The following is a 16,822-nucleotide window of genomic DNA, read 5'->3' as shown; positions in this document are numbered from 1 at the left end:
GTAGGAAAACGAGAGTACCCCTAAACATTTTTTAAGGGAAAAAAGCACAGCTAAGATTTATTTAATTGTAGGATTAATTTTGAGCCTAGTATTCTAAATGTAAGAAGGTCTGGTGGAACTCCCCACAAGAGGAATTCCATAACATAGATGCCACCAGTAAGAAAACTTGCATTCATTGAAGGATGTAGTCTTGGCACAAAGGATGAATATTTTATTTATAACAAACAAATATTACATTAGGCATTAGAAAAAGCCCAGCAGAAAGCTTATGTCCTCAGCTGATTCAGGGCTTGGTCTTTAGAGCTTTCGTGTAAGACCTGGAATGGCCTGATCTGGACCCTGGTGAACTGGAACATACATAAAGCAGGGATATTGTGCCAGTAGCTACCAATCTGGTCTTTCTAAATGATGGAATCCAGAGCAGAACTTGACTTGAAATTTGAGCAAACTGAGAAAGTGCCTCATACAGAAAAAGGTATTCTTTCCCAGACTTTAAGGTTACCCAGTTCAAAAGTGGCACTATTAATTGTGTGCAGAACCCAACTGGTAAGTACAAATCTTTTAACACTTCTAGGAAATTTGTTGGCTAGGGCATTTTGCCTGCTGCATTTTGGATCTGTTAAGAGTTCTAAACATACTTCCAAGCAGCTCCAAGTGGCATTCAGAGATAGAGCTGGGTGTTGAAATTTAGGGCAATAGCACTCTTATGTTGCCACCTAACAGCAGATATTCAGTTTTATATTTCTTCTGAATAGGGAAGTCACCTTTAGTAGTCATAGCTAATATCCATCGACAGACCTATCGTCCACGAAACCCATTTTATAACACCTAAACAAATGACCATGGCATCTTGTGGCAGTTAATTCCATTAACAAAATTATATGTGAAGAATAGCCTTTTTCATCAGTCTTAATTTTTACTGCTAATAAATGGTTTTTGGACAGCATGTGCTCTGCGTGTTCTAATGGGAGGGATTGGGGAAGGGGTTATTTCTTTGTTCTTGTTCTTCTTTTTCTTATGTCTTTTGTGTTTTTTGCCTTGTATTCTGTGCTGTGAACCACCCTGAGATGAAGGGTGGTATACAAATGTTAATAATAATAATGTTGATCTCCTATTGCCAGGCCAGCATGTGTTGATAGATGAGAGCTGTTCTTCTGTATTATGTTTCATAATCTTTGAAAACTTTCTACTGTGTTTTTATGACCTAATAATCAGAGATGCAGGTGCTCCTGAGGGAATAATTGCATGGTTATTCAAAGGAAGAGAGAGCAATTGGCACCACCCCTGAACTGCTGTAGCACTTTATAGTTTTTGCTATGTCCCAAATAGCAAAAGCTATAAATATTCAAGGCAAAAATGAAAAATGCCTTTCAAAACTGGCCATATTTCACCTTCAACAAAACAGCCGTACTTTAAGAATAAAGAGAAATGTGAGACCTTTCTTGATGCCTTCTTGGCCGGAAGTCAGGATGCTATAGACTCATAAACCAGATCCAATCATTATTAATTTAAAAGTTAGGTACAAAGCTGTTTTTATGTCATTTTTGGATGCAGCCACGCAATATTTGTCACATGTAAAAACTTTAATCACAATTATCTTTAATACAGCTTCCATTTAACATCCTACTACAATGTTTCTGGTCAATTTAATTAAAGGGCAAAAATATTTTGTGTTTTTCAGAGATTTTGACATGCCAGATACACAATTTGCTGCTCAGGCCAATCAGCTGCCTCCACTACCCTCAAAAGAGACACAGTTTGCTTATGGTATTCCAATGGATTCAGTAACTACATCTACGTTGCCAGCATCATTTAAAAAGGTAAGGAGGAACTAAAAGTATGAAGTATGACATTGTTTTTACTTTTTTAAAAAAGTTAATTTTGAAAAATACCATACATAGAAATTTCTTAGGGAAGGTAAAAAATAAGTATAAAATTACTGGGGGAAATTTGATGACAAACAATGAAGCCAGATGTCTTTTTTCCATTTGGGCCCATGAAATATGTACAAAGTACAAAGATAAATTATATAAGAGTATAATGACATTGAGCTACACGTGCATTTATCCATAGATGGGATCAATAGGAATTATAAAAACAAATACATTCCTTGTGTTCCCAATTTTCTCCACAAGTAAATGCTTTTGATAGGCTGACATGAGGGAACTGGAATATTATCAATATTCTATATCAATGCTTATTCCAGTTTAGACCCACTGAAGCCAGTGAACTGAATTGGCTTAAACTGGTGTTCTTTGGCAGGAGGTTTGAATGTACTGTAGAAATTCATTTAATTCCTCCACTTAGGTTATTCAACTTATTTATATTAGTATTATATAACGCCAGCAACTTAGCATAGAGGGAGGGTGCTTATTACTTCTCTTGTAGTGTGAGAACTATGCTTAAGTGATTACCTTGTAGACAAGGTTGTGCAATGCCTTACTTGTCATAACTTACTTTAAAGGCGTCTGGCTTGGTGAATAACCTAATTTTCTCATAAACAATAGTAAATCATAGGCTATAAGCTGAAGAAAACTGGCCAGTTTGCTTTTCTGCTGAAAGACAAGAATGTAAAAAAATAAAATAAAAGGATAACTTCATGAATTTTGTTTGTTTATTTTAAATATTTATAGGTTGCTTTTCTCAAGGCAGCAAGCAACAACATAAACATAACTTTATAAATAAAATTACAATGGCATTTCACTATATTAGAAACTTTAGATGATAGGCAGCAAGGTCATACTTGGAGAAGACCCACTGAAAACACTGAAAGTAGTACATTGAGCATGTCTAACAATGGAGATCACCCTTTAAAATAAAATAAAAAGTTATGCAGCGCTTTTTAAAATTGTGTTTGAAAATTTGCAAATATCGTAGCTAGGTAAGGAAGCATAGAATTTTATATCAATCAAACTTTTGTCTTTTAATTCAATATTGTACTTCATTTAAATATAGCTGATACTATATTTAATTTTGCCCGATTCTTGCTCACACTGTAGCTTCAGTTTCTCCTCTATTTAAGATGCCCATGATAACATCCATAATCAGTATGTTCCTATTCTTGCTTGATTGCTAAGAATTGTGCCTTCTGTCCCCAGAGGTCGTGTTTCTCTTTCCCAGTGCTACACATCTGGCCATACTGACTATATTACAAGATCATGATAATAGGAGTTCCCCTTTGTCCCTTTGTCCTTTATCATCTGTCCACTGCAGTAATAAACATAAGCTAAGCCAGTGAGCTTCCTGGTAAGACACTTGCCTCAACTTTGAAAGAACTGATAAACATTCCTCCCACACGTGGATTTGCTGATAACATACAGTTTTAATTTCATTTGGCATCTTATCAGGCAAGGACAGCAAAATCCAGTCTGCTTAATAAATGCTTTTGCAAAATCAATCCAAGGGTTGCCATAACAGGCCGCTGCTTATCTTGAGCATCATCTGGCATTCTCATTACCCAGTGAATCAATTAATTGTTTTTTCTCTTCTTGTGAAAGTCTGCCTAATTCGCCACTAAGGCTCTATTTGTGATTCAGAGTGATTCAACAGTAGTTTCCCAGCCTTTGATATCAGGCTAATTCCTCTGTAATGCATTGTCTCAGGGGTTCCCAAACTGTGATTGGGCTTCATTCAAGTGCTCCACAGCACATCTGTGAAGAACACTTACAATTTGACTGCTATGGATTTCCAATCATAATACAATATATAAGAAATAAAGCAACCACTAAAAATCATTTATAATCATGCAACATCTAGCACAGTTCATTACAGTTGCTTAAAATATTATTATTACCAATTATTATAATTATTACCAGGATCCCCGCAGCAGTTTTCATAAAGTCTGTGGGGGACAGAGGGAGTTTGGGAAATTTTGTATTATCATAAACATTTTTCAAATGAAACAGTCTCTAGCTTCCTCATCACTTTGATACTATTCTATAAAGTAAATCTACTGGTCTCCATTTGCCATTGCTTCTGAGATCAGTTAAATTTATGGTGGTAGACTTGATTTCTCTTTTTTTTAAATGATTGCTGCACCTAATTTAGTAAGATGCTCCCCTTTTTGTTGAGAATTCAACCTAGGACTGCAGATGTTCTTGATGCAGACATCCTTTATTTTCTGTTTACTTAGTCACAGTAATTTATATGTGGGATCAGTTTCCATAATGGTCTGTTTTCTTTATAGCTTTGTGATGAATAACAATTAAAGTGACAGCTTGCTTTAAAATACACTTTATTTACCACTGCAGTGTTAATTGATTCATCAAACTACCCATTTAGGCTGCAATTCTGTACACACCTAGGAATATGTCCCTCTGAATTCATTGAGAGCTACTAAGATTAAACTGATAATCTACCCAAAAAGTGGCATTGATTAATTTGACATTAATATTACTTAAAATGTATTTTTAAAATGTGTGTAAGTATTGCAGAAGCTACAAAGCAGGATTATATAATACAAAATTTTATATGACAATTTAATTATTTTCTAATTAGATGAACATAGACTGTCTCTGCACTTTACCTTTCTGTATCATTAAAACACCTGTAAGCAGTAGAAACGTTCCACTGTTATATAGCTGAAATTGGAAGAGATCTTTGTAACTGAGCATAGTGTACCAGAGGATACTCTGAAAGAAGAAGACTCAGTATGCCCAGTGCTATTTGTCTAGAAAAAAGGTGCCAGAACTCACCACAAAGGCCTCCCTTGTTTTCTTATAATGACAATGGCTCCTGAGAGGTGCTGGAACTGAGTTCCAGTGAGTTCTGGCTGAAAAAAACCCTGAGCATGCCCAAAGCATTACATAAATACAGTGGTACCTCTGGTTTTGCATGGGATCCGTTCTGGAGCTCCGGTTGGATCCCAAGGTGTGCATATCCGGAGGTGCCGCTTCTGCACATGGCGCAGTTTACTCCTTCTGCACATGCGGTGAAACCCGGAAAAATACTTCCAGGTTTGCCGTGCACATATCCCAAAGGATACATAACTGGAGGTGAACGTAAGTAAAGGTTCCACTGTATAATACAAAATATACATGAAGGGCATTTAGATGCAATGGGAGCTTTTATATTTGTCCACTAAGCATGCAGACATAGGATGGGCTCACCTGTAACGCTACACCATTTATTTATTTTTATATATATATATATATATATATATATATATATATATATATAAATGTATTTACTTCTTGATTGTAAATAGAACCTCCGAGCAGTTTACTCTAAGCCAGGCATGGCCAAACTTGGCCCTCCAGCTGTTTTGGGACTACAGTTCCCATCATCCCTGACCACTGGCCCTGTTATTAGCTAGGGGTGATGGGAGTTGTAGTCCCAAAACATCTGGAGGGCCAAGTTTGGCCATGCCTGCTCTAATTCATTGTTTGTGTTAGCCATGGTTTGGTTAAGAAGCCAAACAAATGATCAAACCAACCAGGATTCTTCCTACTTCCCCAACACCACACCTTCTGTCCCATATCTGGAATGTCTACATGATGCCCTAGTGCTAGCATTGCCCACCATGTCATCCGCCTGCTTTGTCATTGGTTGGCTGACCAACACATCTGAGGTTAGGAGTGTGGTAACTGTAGAGTGTCTCTTTCTTGATTGGGGTATGTCTCTCTATATGTGCTTACCTGGCATCTAGTCTGATGTCTTGATGAATCTGGGAAAGACTTTTCTTTTAATTTGCCCAGCCATTTCAGCACACTGAATAGTTGCTTAATTTCTGTTTCAATTTTCCTTTTTTTGTTTTTATTTCATAGAATTTATATACCACTTGAGTGCAGGAAAAAATTCAAATTTTTATGATTCAGCCTAGCCTTATTGTTATTTGGTACTGTTCCTTTGCTTTATGTCATTTTTTAAATTCTATACTATATAGTTTTTTTGGGGGGTGGTTACTATAACTTATCTTGGGAACATACACTGAAGGATGGCTTATACATATCCCAAAACAGCCTCAATTGTCATTTACTGTAGGAAATATACACTGGCCATGCCTATAATAATGGTCTCAGGCCTACTTTAATGCTCTCCTTTACGACAGCTATTTTTTTCACCACTACCAAAGGGGGGCTGATTTGAGGAAAGCACTAATTAGAGCATTGTGCAATCTACAAAAATCCCCTATTATCTTGCTTAAATTCATCAAAATGTTAACCAGTTTGCCAACATTCTGTCAGTGTTGTTGAACATCTCTATTAATTCCTCCCAGTAGCATTAAAAAACCAAAGTATTTTTGGCCTGGTTGGGAAGGAGGGATGCCGAATATATAGAGTGAAGAATTGTTATAGCTACAACACTGTCATGCCTTTTGTTTTATTTGCTTGGTAACAAAATTACTGTTTTGCAAAACTGGACTGCCTCTTTAATTAGAGCTAAAAACAAGTGTGTGTCCACTCCCTCACTAGTCACTGTGGTGATGAAACTTTTTCTTGAAACTTTATTTGCACCTTACGACCTTCTATAGGAGGTATGGGGAGATATTTTTTCAATCCGTGCTTGGAAATGAAGTGATAAAAATCCAAAGTTCAATTTATGGTGTTTTCACAAATATCACTGTCAGCTTTTCAGTCTGAAAGGGGCCTCTTGTGGATATGGAATTGGTAGAGAGCAGGAGAAAGAATAATTTTAAAATATCTACATTTTACCTACTGGGTATGCTTATTTTTATTTGAAAAATGCTGCTTGGGGAGGACTGCTTAAACTATTTTTATGCCACCTGACCTGCTCAGGTATCTGTACCTTTCTGTGCTTTGTGAAAATGTGATCTTCCCCTCTGAATTGAAGCTCAGTTAAGAAAAATATCTGATAAGATCTTATTCAGCAGACAAGATCAGATTTTTGCAAGGCACAGCTGGGAAACTGTAATAAACAGGGTGTCTTTACCCGGGGGTGCAAGGGGTGTGGGGCACCCAGACACCAAATTCTGGGGGGCGCCAGGCTGCCGCCGACTGCGCCCTGGTGGCTGTGTGGCTGGACTCCGGGATCACTCCGAATTTGCGATGGCCGGATCTGGTGGAGAAGGCAGTACAGGGCCACTCCCTCCCCTGGTCCCTTCCGTGGGCTGCTCAGCCGCGGGGTCTGGCGGTGATTCGCCTCACTCTATCTTTGCAATGCCCCGCCCACCTGGCACAGCCAATCAGGTACTGGGGCGCTGCCACCACTATCCATGTGCACACCGGAGGAGAAAACCCCGCGCCACCCCCAGCATGACCAGCCTCAATCTGCTGCTCCGAATGGGCAGCCAGAGAGGAAGGAGAAACGTAAGGAGCCCCGCCACGCAGCCCCGGGCTGGTCTGGTCCAGGCTGTGGAGCTTGGTGCGCAGAGCTGCACTCCACGTGGCTTTTCCATGGCTCCATCCCGCACGCAACACAGTTTTCTCCCAGGGCACGCACAGAGGTCTCCTGGTGCTTGCTTTTCCCTGGGCAGGAACACAGGAAGTGGTTAGTCATGAGATTAGTCGTGTCAAAATTTGGGGGCGCTGTGTGGATCTTTGCACCCCGGCGGTGCATATGCTAAAGACGACCCTGATAAGAAAAGCTCTCAGATACAATACAGTTAAAATATGGGTTAAGCAAAAGTGTGGATGAGCACTTAGTCCTTAAGGAGGTTCCCCAGTACTCTTCGTTGTTCTTGCTACTATGGACTAACACAACTACTTCTCTGGAAATAGTTTCCAGAGCTGCTTTATGTGCATGCTATCATTGGATCTCATTTTGCTGATGAGCTTAATTTTAATGAATTGTGTTAATGGCTTCTATATTTAGCAGTCAAGTGCAAGATATTTTAGACCCTTTGATTTTGTGAAAAATTGCTCCCTGACTTCTTTAGCAATAAGCTCCTTTTTATTGTGATATTGCAAGTGTTCTGAATGTTGTTAGACCTGTTTGTGCATTTTGATGATTGCACTGAAAACATGTTATGGGAAAGGGAGGCAACCAGCTGATGTTGGGGCCTCTTTGGAAATGTTATGCTTATAGTAAGTTATAAATAGAATTCTTAGGGAAAATAACTTTTCACAATATATGTAACTAAGAAAAAGTAGGTGGCTCATTCTTACCCTTAATACAATCCCCACTGTTACAATCCTCATTGTTAAGGGGGCAGCCTCCAACTGACTAATTTTTATTTTAAACTGGCACTTCTTTCCTCACTCTTCTACAATCTTAACTACTCACACCATCCAGCATTACAGATGCGTGCTTTGAAAAACACAGGATGCTTGACAGAGCCTGTATGGTGTAGTGGTTAAGAGTGGTAGACTTGTAATCTGGTGAACTGGATTCGCTTCCCCACTCCTCCACATGCAGCTGCTGAGTGACCTTGGGCTAGTCACACTTCTTTGAAGTCTCTCAGCCCCACTCACCTCACAGAGTGTTTGTTGTGGGGGAGGAAGCGAAAGGAGAATGTTAGCCGCTTTGAGACTCCTTCGGGTAGTGATAAAGCGGGATTTCAAATCCAAACTCTTCTTCTTCTTCTAAAATGAGGAAAACAATGGCTTTGCATCAAGACCTGGAAGTCTGGATTCTGTGTGGGGGTTTTTTTGTTTTATGTTTTGCTTCACTGTGAAAGGAGACAAACAAAACCAATTAATATCATTCCCTTGTTGACAGGGTGGATTTGATTTAAATAAAATTGATTTAAATCATGATTTAAATTGCCACATCACCCCCATGCTGTACTGGAGGGTTTCCTGAATACCCAGAGCAATTTTTGAGGGTGACAGGACTGTGGTGGGGTGGGGCAATGCAAAAATAGTACTGAGCGTGGCCAGCAAGATATGACCTTTCTATTTAAAACAATTAGGACTTTGGAAACCTAACCATTTAATGCAAATCCAATAGATTTTCACAAAAATAGGGAAAGACAAACTACACAAATTTTGGATGCATTTGAAGGGGAAAGAAAACAAGCAGACAGTATGTTTTTATGGTAAGGAACAGTGATAATCATTAGACTTTATTATTTTCACCACGTCTGTGTTAAATTAGGCCATCTTACTGTACTTGTCATATATATACTATAATAATTTTTGGAAACATTGTGCCAATTGTTTTCATCTTATTAACATTTAGACCATTCAGGGTTTTTAATGGGGGAATGCAGTTTGGCTTCCATGAGCTAGGTTGACAACTTCATATGTTTTATAATTTTTAATAGGCTGCAAAGCGGTTTTTAAAACTCAGCAACAGAACTATTACACTGTTCAATCCCAATTCTGAATTACAACCACAGCCGCCTTTTTTAATTATGAGAAGAGATTGTACCAAGATAATGCAAAATTGCAAAACCTATAGGAATGCAGAAAGAGCAGTCGGCAACATTGACTGCTTTTCCAAGAACATATATCTTGATTTGAATTCAGAATAGGGTGAGGCATTTTACTAAAAAAATCTGTCTTGAAAACAGGGGATTTTAGTCAAGATTGTTCAGCAAAAAAGGTTTTCTTTCAGTTTTTCTGATGTTACAACTGCTGTGATTTCATGCCTTCTTTATACACAAACCATCTGTATGGTCGATGCAGCCATTATCTTTAATGGACTATGCAGATAAAATGTGTGCAATACTTCAACACAGCATTGTGTTAATATCAATATTCTCACAGTATAGTTTTAAAATATTGTTTGTACCTATGAGAGTGTAGTGTGATTGGGAGAAAATTGTCTTCTGCACTCTCATTTCAATTAATTATATTTTGCTGTGATTTCAAATGTATCTTATGTATATATTGTGAAGCAGCTAAATAACTTGTATCATATATAAATATCCAGCACAGGAACAAACAGGCTGTGCCCCAGGTGTGGGCTGCTTAAATGGGCAAGGGGTGGATCCGAGGGAAGCCCACTGTTGGCTCCATTTGCTCCGCCCCCTAGCACAGCCCACCTCCCAGCCTGCATCCCCATTCGCCAAAGCAGGATGCAGGCTAAGATCCAGCTCCTGATAGGCGGCGGGAGCTTATGCCCCCTCCACCTATCAGGAGGGCACTGCTGTTTGAATTCCACCGTCGGGGCCCGAGTGAAGTTTCTTCTGTCCAGCAATTCTGCTGCACCAAGAGAGGTGAGCAAACTTGCTGTGGTTTCAAATGTATTTTATGTATATATTGTGAAGCAGCTAAATAACTTGTATCAGTATACAAACATTCTACTGAAACAAGGCAGTAGGAAATGTGGCTACTTGCGCCTCCCTGTCCATCAACCCTACTTTTAATTGTACACCTGGAATGCTAATGAGAACTAATTTATGTGAAATATTTGTTTACATACTTTAAAAGGGCTTGCAATACCTGCTGTGATAATTAAGGACTTAAGGTATCTATTGAAGTCTCCCTCTCTAATTCTTTGTAATAAGTTTCTATCTTTTGGGGAGGTGCTTTTAGAAAAATACCTTTTTCCTTCACCATTATTTTTCAGGTGTCTCAATCTGTGACTCATGTTCTTAAGTGGATGCTAACTGCGTCTGTGTACTGAATGGAACATATCAGTCAGCTTGGGCAGTGTTTTGTTTATGAGATTCTCTTGGAAGGAAATCAAAAAGGCAGCTAAGCGGTGGGAGGATCAGGGTTAATAGATGTATTGCATTAATGCACACATGACTGCAACTTTCAAATCCTTCTCTGCTTGCTGTTCTGAAAAAAGCAAAACTGAACTAACATCACAATGGTAAGACAGCTAATACTTTTAATGTCTATATTGTTTCTTGACTTGATATTATCTTTTTCTGAGTTTAGCCATAAAGCCTATCCTGTGTGACATTTGGGGCGGCGGGGGGCAATTGTCATTGGTTCTGTTTTATAAAATTACAACAGAAGTAGAATGAAGAATTTGCTTTGGGAACATGTTTTGCTGTTGTGCGTGTAGAAGCTGAGATCAGGCATGTCTTCCCAACCTTGCTTACTGTACTGTGTTCTGTAGTGTTTTCTAATCACTTGAATAAACATGAAGAATTTCATTTCACTTTCATTCATAACTTCCTCTTTACATTGTCTGGATGGCTCAACAAATAAATTTGGGCTTCATCTTGGAAGTAAGTCACATAGAGCAAAATTTGTCTTTCTTCTGATAGAGGAAGGGTTAGTCATTTAGAATATTTTTTATTGATGAAACAATGTGCCTAATTTATTTTGCTTTTTCCGATAAATTCTCTGAGAACTGTAGCTTTGAACTGTGGCTAAATGTAGGAATATGGTCAGTTTTATGGTGGTTAAGCTATGATTTCTGAAGGAAATAACAAGTAGTACTGGGATTCTCATCTAATTTCATTCTGGAGCTCAGTGTTGTCCCTCCTCCTGATTCCTTGGTAAAGCCAGTCTTAACACCAAGGTATATGTTTAAAGCAAAATCAAAACACAACCGTATTGTTAAAAGAAACCTAAGAAATTGTCATATGCAAGATTTTACTTTCTTAGCTGAGATTTTGTGGGAAAGTGTTTTATAAGAAAAACCTGAGAGATGTCTAGGTGAGTCTGCAAACACAAACTAGAGCTGTGTAGCTGTTTAAAAAGTTTGAATACCATGGTGCATTATGGAACATAGTTGGGTTTTTTTTTTAAATAAAGGCCAATCATTTTTGTTTCTGTGATTTCTCTGTTCTTCTCCAGTTAAGCTCTGTCTTGTCATTCTGTCATTCATTGTGCTCTATTAAGTTATTTCACCTCATCTCTCTCTCTCTCTCTCTCTCTCTCTTTGTTGGCTATGTTATGGAAGAAAAATCAAACTTATTTATGTTTCTCTTCATTAGAATATACTTGTGTTAACATGTTTACAATGCAAATACAAGCAAAAATATGACTTTGACCCAATCCAACATATTTGTTGTAGTGCAGACAAAAGGATCCCCAAAAGGCAAAACAGAGCCTGTTGGGGATCCTATTTTATCTCTTTTGCCTCACTAACACATACACACACCAGGGGAAGAGAGGATTCTGTTGACCTCAAATATTGATCCCCTCTATCCTCCCTTTCTGACCAAAAAACATACAGAAGCATGCTCAAAGAATTTGCTGAGCACTCAGGTTCTTCAGGTACTCTGGTTGCCTTGTTTATGTTCTGTATTCAGTGTATCCTTGAAAACAAGTACAAAAATGTACTAGTTCACAGACAAAAATTAGCTTGCCTCCCATTTATATCCTAAAAGAAAACACAATAACCCACTTATGTAATTATTTGCTGCCTTGCTCTTAGGAGGCTATTATTATTCATCACAACTGGGTAAGTAGCAATTTTCAAGCCTGAACATATAGCTGATAATGAATTATTGCACACAGTGGAGAAGACTGTGACACTCCTTTTGTCAAAAAAAGTGATAATGGCTGGTAAGCTTCTTTGCAACAGATGATTCCATAAAGCAGTTTCTAGAACTGTGGGCAACAGTTGGGCTCTGGAAACTAAGTTAGTGCCTTTTCTGCATTTTTAATGCAGTTCCGCATTATTCTTAATCTCTGTATAACTGGGATGAGCGGACCTTAGACTTGTTAGAGCTATTTCATTTTTCATTAGAACCCCAAGATCTGCCAGTCAAGGTATGCAGAAGGCAGCTTGAGCACTGAACCTGCTTTGGAAGTGAACTCAACGCATTTCAGAAACACATACTGTCATTTCACTTGTATTTAGCTAAGGAAGATCCTGTTTTTCTGGTTTAGAGGAGAAGCTGAGTGTTCACAGTACTGATTGGCTGGTCCTTGTGTCATCAATGAAGCAACTCAACTGTGTGTGCAGCACTGATTGTCCAGCACTTGTGTCAATCGCAAACCCTTTCACCTCTCTACTGGAGCAGTTGTAAAGGACTTGTGCACACCAAAGTTTATTGGAGAGTTATCTCTCTTGCTTTTTGTTGAGGTGGCTTTCCATCAACTAGATTTGATTTTGCCAATCAGCAGATACAGTAATATGATAAGGAATGAAAATCCAACATAAAGTTGCACGTTACTGAATCATATGGGCCTTTCTTTCTTTTTTTCACGCATGGTGAGGTTTAACTGGGTGCCATCTATTGCCACACACCCTACTTTAATTTTGTTTCCATCAGCCCAAATCAAAGAATGTTGCCGGCCAACCAGTTGTTGTTGAAGGCATGTTTGTGGTAATTTTGGATTTTATTTTTAAACCATTCTTTTTGCAGAGAAAGGCTATTTAAAAAAATAGCTGTATTAAAAAATTGCCCTGCTTGCAGCAATACACACAAATTTTTGACTGCTTTTTGAGCAAATCTGAAATATTGGAAACATTCTGTTTAGCTCTGTACTGGCACCTTTTTTTAAAAAAAAACCCAACATATACCAATACTCGTGCCCACAAGGGACCCCTGGTTTCCAGAACTTATGGTGGGTGGGTGAGGAATTGAGGGGAGAAAAACACATTGTATTGCACAAACAATGAGGGAGATTGTAGAAAAACCCAACTGAAGTGGAGCCCAAGAAAATTATAAGAGGCGAGAACAGAGAAAGAACTGTGAGTGGAGGGAGGCCTCTTTCCCTATCCTTTGGACCCCCTAGGAAATTTGACAAACCTGCTGCATCTGGAACTGGGTATGGAGAGTGCAGCTGAATGGAACTCAGCTGTGGGCAGCCTGAGGAAGTACCATCCACCCTGGACCTGCCCATAAAAAGGAAGTCTAGAATGAGAGACTAGGGTGATGTCCACTCTTTCCAGGAGTTATTCTCATTCTGAGAATTTTGTGTGTGAGCTGAGAATTTGTTTGGACCTTGGATGAGAATCTGGGGGTTGAGAGGGAGCAGTGTCAGAAGGAAAATGAATTGATATTATTATATATATTAGTAACTTTGCATTAACGTAATGTTTTTATATATAACTGTGCATTTTTGTAATATATTGTTTATGTTGTGTGTTGCTTCTTTTTTTTGCACACTGTTAGAGATATTTTAAATATATTAAGTAGTATAGAAATTAAATAATCAGTCAATCAAGCTCTGTCTACTATCCTGTAAATATCAGAACAGATTTTGGAGGCATAAAGTAAAAAGTGCTCATGTGTGGTTGAAGGGGCACAAACGTGCACAAGGAAACAATGAGTATTTGGGTAAAATACTGAAAGAAAAATGGCGGCTTTAAGCAACAGCAGAGATTTGAATAAAGCAGGAATGAAGGAAGACTGAAGGAAAAATTGGTGATTTTAAACAATGGCAGAGGTTTGAGTAGAGTGAGCAGGGGAGAAACTGAGTGGGGTGGAACTGGCAGTTTAAAACAAGGTTTGAATAGAGTGAGAAGGGATTTGGGAATAGCTCTGTTGTGTTAGCTTCTGTGTTGTACCCAATTCTACCATTTCTCCTAATTAAAACTGGTTTCTTTGTCTTACAAAAACAACAACACTGTCACTCCATCCTTGCTTTACTCAAATCTCTGTCATTGTTTAAAACAACTTTTTTTTAACCTCAGTGCCACTCCACTTTACTCAAACATCTGCTCTTGTTCTGAGTACAAGCTCTAACTGTATCATTTGAATGATACAGTAACACTATCACCATAGGGCGCATGTGCAAAGGGGATTGCAGAATAGGAGAGGCATTGTGGCATGGAAATGTGGGGTGGTCTGAGTGCAAGAGAGTTGAAAAAAGAGGGAGGAGGTAGGAAAAAGGGGTGACAGTCATAATTAGGGTGCAAATGGAGTTGCAAAAAATAATAGGAGGCATGGGAATGAGGTTGAAGATTAAAGCAGGGGCATGAAAGGGTTTAAAGTATAGGCTTAGGTGGTGGCTGCATAATTGGACAGTAGGTGAAAAGGGTGCTTAGAAGTTGCAGAGTGTGGGAGGAGAAAGATGCAGGTTACCATGGGGGTTGTGCAAGTGGGGTTGCAGTAGAGGAGGAGGAGGAGCCATAGACATGGGGTGCAGGTGAAAATGGACGTAAAGAGGGGCTGAAGGATAGAAGAGAGAAATTGCTTCAGAAATGGGGTTTGGAAGGGGCAAAGTGAGCTTTAGTCGTTGCATGGGTTGGGAAAGGGCAGCCCTTCTCAACCTTTGGTCCCCAGATGTTGTTGGACTATAGCTCCCATCATCCCTGAGCACTGGTCCCACTAGCTAGGGATGATGGGAGCTGTAGCCCAACAACATCTGGGGGTATAAGGTTTAGAAAGGCTGCTCTCTAGTAAGTTAATGTGGGCAGAATCACAGTGGCATTGATGAGCACAGTAAGCAAGGTGGAGCCCCTAGTTTAGAAATATTTACTTTCTGATACTGTGTACAAGTTAGGCTTATCTGAAGGCAAATAACCATGTTGCCCTGTGGTTCTGAATGAATCACTCATCTGGATATTTTCCAAATTTGGAACAATGATTCATAAAGATAACCCTTAGCCCCTGCTATGATTTGGATCAGAATCCCTACTTCACCATTTACCTTCTGAGAAAAGCTCCCATAGTGAATAGCAGGCATGGGCAATTACAACTGTGACTGTGATAGAGGCCTCCTCATCCCACCCCAAGGTTCTGGTCCGACTCCCCACTCCTTATTTTTTTTAAAGGCTATGCAAGGACAAACTGCATGGCAAAAGTCATTTGAGTAATTCCTTTGTCTATATCAGGAATGATAAAATGATTTGATTACATGCAATGCAAAAGCATCACGAAATCCACCCCCACTCTCATCAGAGCCTGACTGGAAAGAGAAAAATAAAGATCAGATCAGCACATCTTGCAGATGTACAACAGGTAATCTTTTCTGCAGAAGAGGACTCTGGACTTATAGAAAGCTTTATTTCTTATGCCCATACTAGAAGTGTGTGATGCACGTAGTGTATGTATAAAACATTAATACACAAAGGTCAGGATTGATATTAGCCAGAGGCATCTGCTCTTCCCCTGCCCTGAATAGATCTACTCAGAGTAGATCTATTGAAATGAATGGACCTAACTTAGTCATGTACTTTTCAGTGGATCTATTCTGATTAAAACTTAGTAGAATACCACCCATAGTCTTTTAGGACTCTGTTGCTTTCACTGTGCAGACTAAAACAGAAACACATAAAGTTTTGATGCTTAATGTTTTAACAGCTGTTTTTTATACATTATTATGTTAGAAACAAAGCTGAGGAATGTGAAAGTGACATAACACAATCTGTCTAAAAAGCTAAGCATTTTTAACTTCAGTCACCGACTTAAATCAGTGTTTAAATTTGATTGGGTTGTGTCGTTTTTAAAGAGTGTGTTTTCATGACATTAATCTGCCCTGCCCTGCAGCTGACAGACTCTCCAAGCTATATTTCATCACATATCAGGAACAATGGCAAATATTCAGTGACATATTTTGCTGTGGCCTTAAGGCTTGTAACTGGCTCTGGTTGACACAAGTTCACTTGTCATTCATAAGTGAAGGCGATTAGCACTGTCAAGAGATGAGCTGGGGGCAGAATTCATTGATGGGTATCCATAGTTAATAATGTTCCCCAATTGGTACTGAGGAAAAGCTTCAGAAGGATCTCCTCCTTAATTTTCAAAACAAATTTATAGTCTTTAAAGCTGCAGAAATAAGGACATGGAACTTGCCTAATGAAATCTGAGAAATGGAAGGAGTTCCTTGCCTCTCCTTATAATAGTAGAATTATAAACAAACTAATTACTCTGCCTCTACACAGGTCACAGAATTTAGCTCCTCCTTGCAAAAGACTTAGATTTCTGTTTAAGCTTAAAGTCCATAGCAGATAGCAAGTTACAGGAAATAGAAGAGAAGAAGCAGAGTCAAGTGAACTATGACTGGAAGTTTGTCTTGCACTGTTGGTCAGTAAAGATGTGCTTAGGAAATCCCACTGGGTAATAAGAGTAGTGAACCTGTGGCCCTTGATACTAGAACTTCCATCATTCCTGGCT

The 16,822-nt window shown here is 38.9% G+C and overlaps 1 protein-coding gene across 2 annotated transcripts in view; it reads left to right on the top strand.

Moving 5' to 3' along the window:
- Window positions 1–16,822, top strand: part of CRYBG1 (crystallin beta-gamma domain containing 1) — an 89,136-nt gene that overhangs the window by 28,517 nt on the left and 43,797 nt on the right. Inside the window, exon 2 of one of the 2 annotated variants that reach the window (XM_083433417.1) lies at window positions 1,682–1,820. In XM_083433417.1, the coding sequence (XP_083289543.1) occupies window positions 1,682–1,820 (139 nt within the window). Of the gene's footprint in view, window positions 1–1,681; window positions 1,821–10,485; window positions 10,666–16,822 lie in introns of those variants that run through there. The other variant, XM_083433418.1, reaches the window with a different exon arrangement.

The sequence above is a fragment of the Podarcis tiliguerta genome (genome assembly GCF_965153285.1).
Source record: "Podarcis tiliguerta genome assembly, chromosome: 3".
Classification (NCBI taxonomy): Eukaryota; Metazoa; Chordata; class Lepidosauria; order Squamata; family Lacertidae; genus Podarcis; species Podarcis tiliguerta.
Note: the sequence above shows the minus strand (reverse complement) of the source record. Positions and strands in the feature narration are given on the sequence as shown.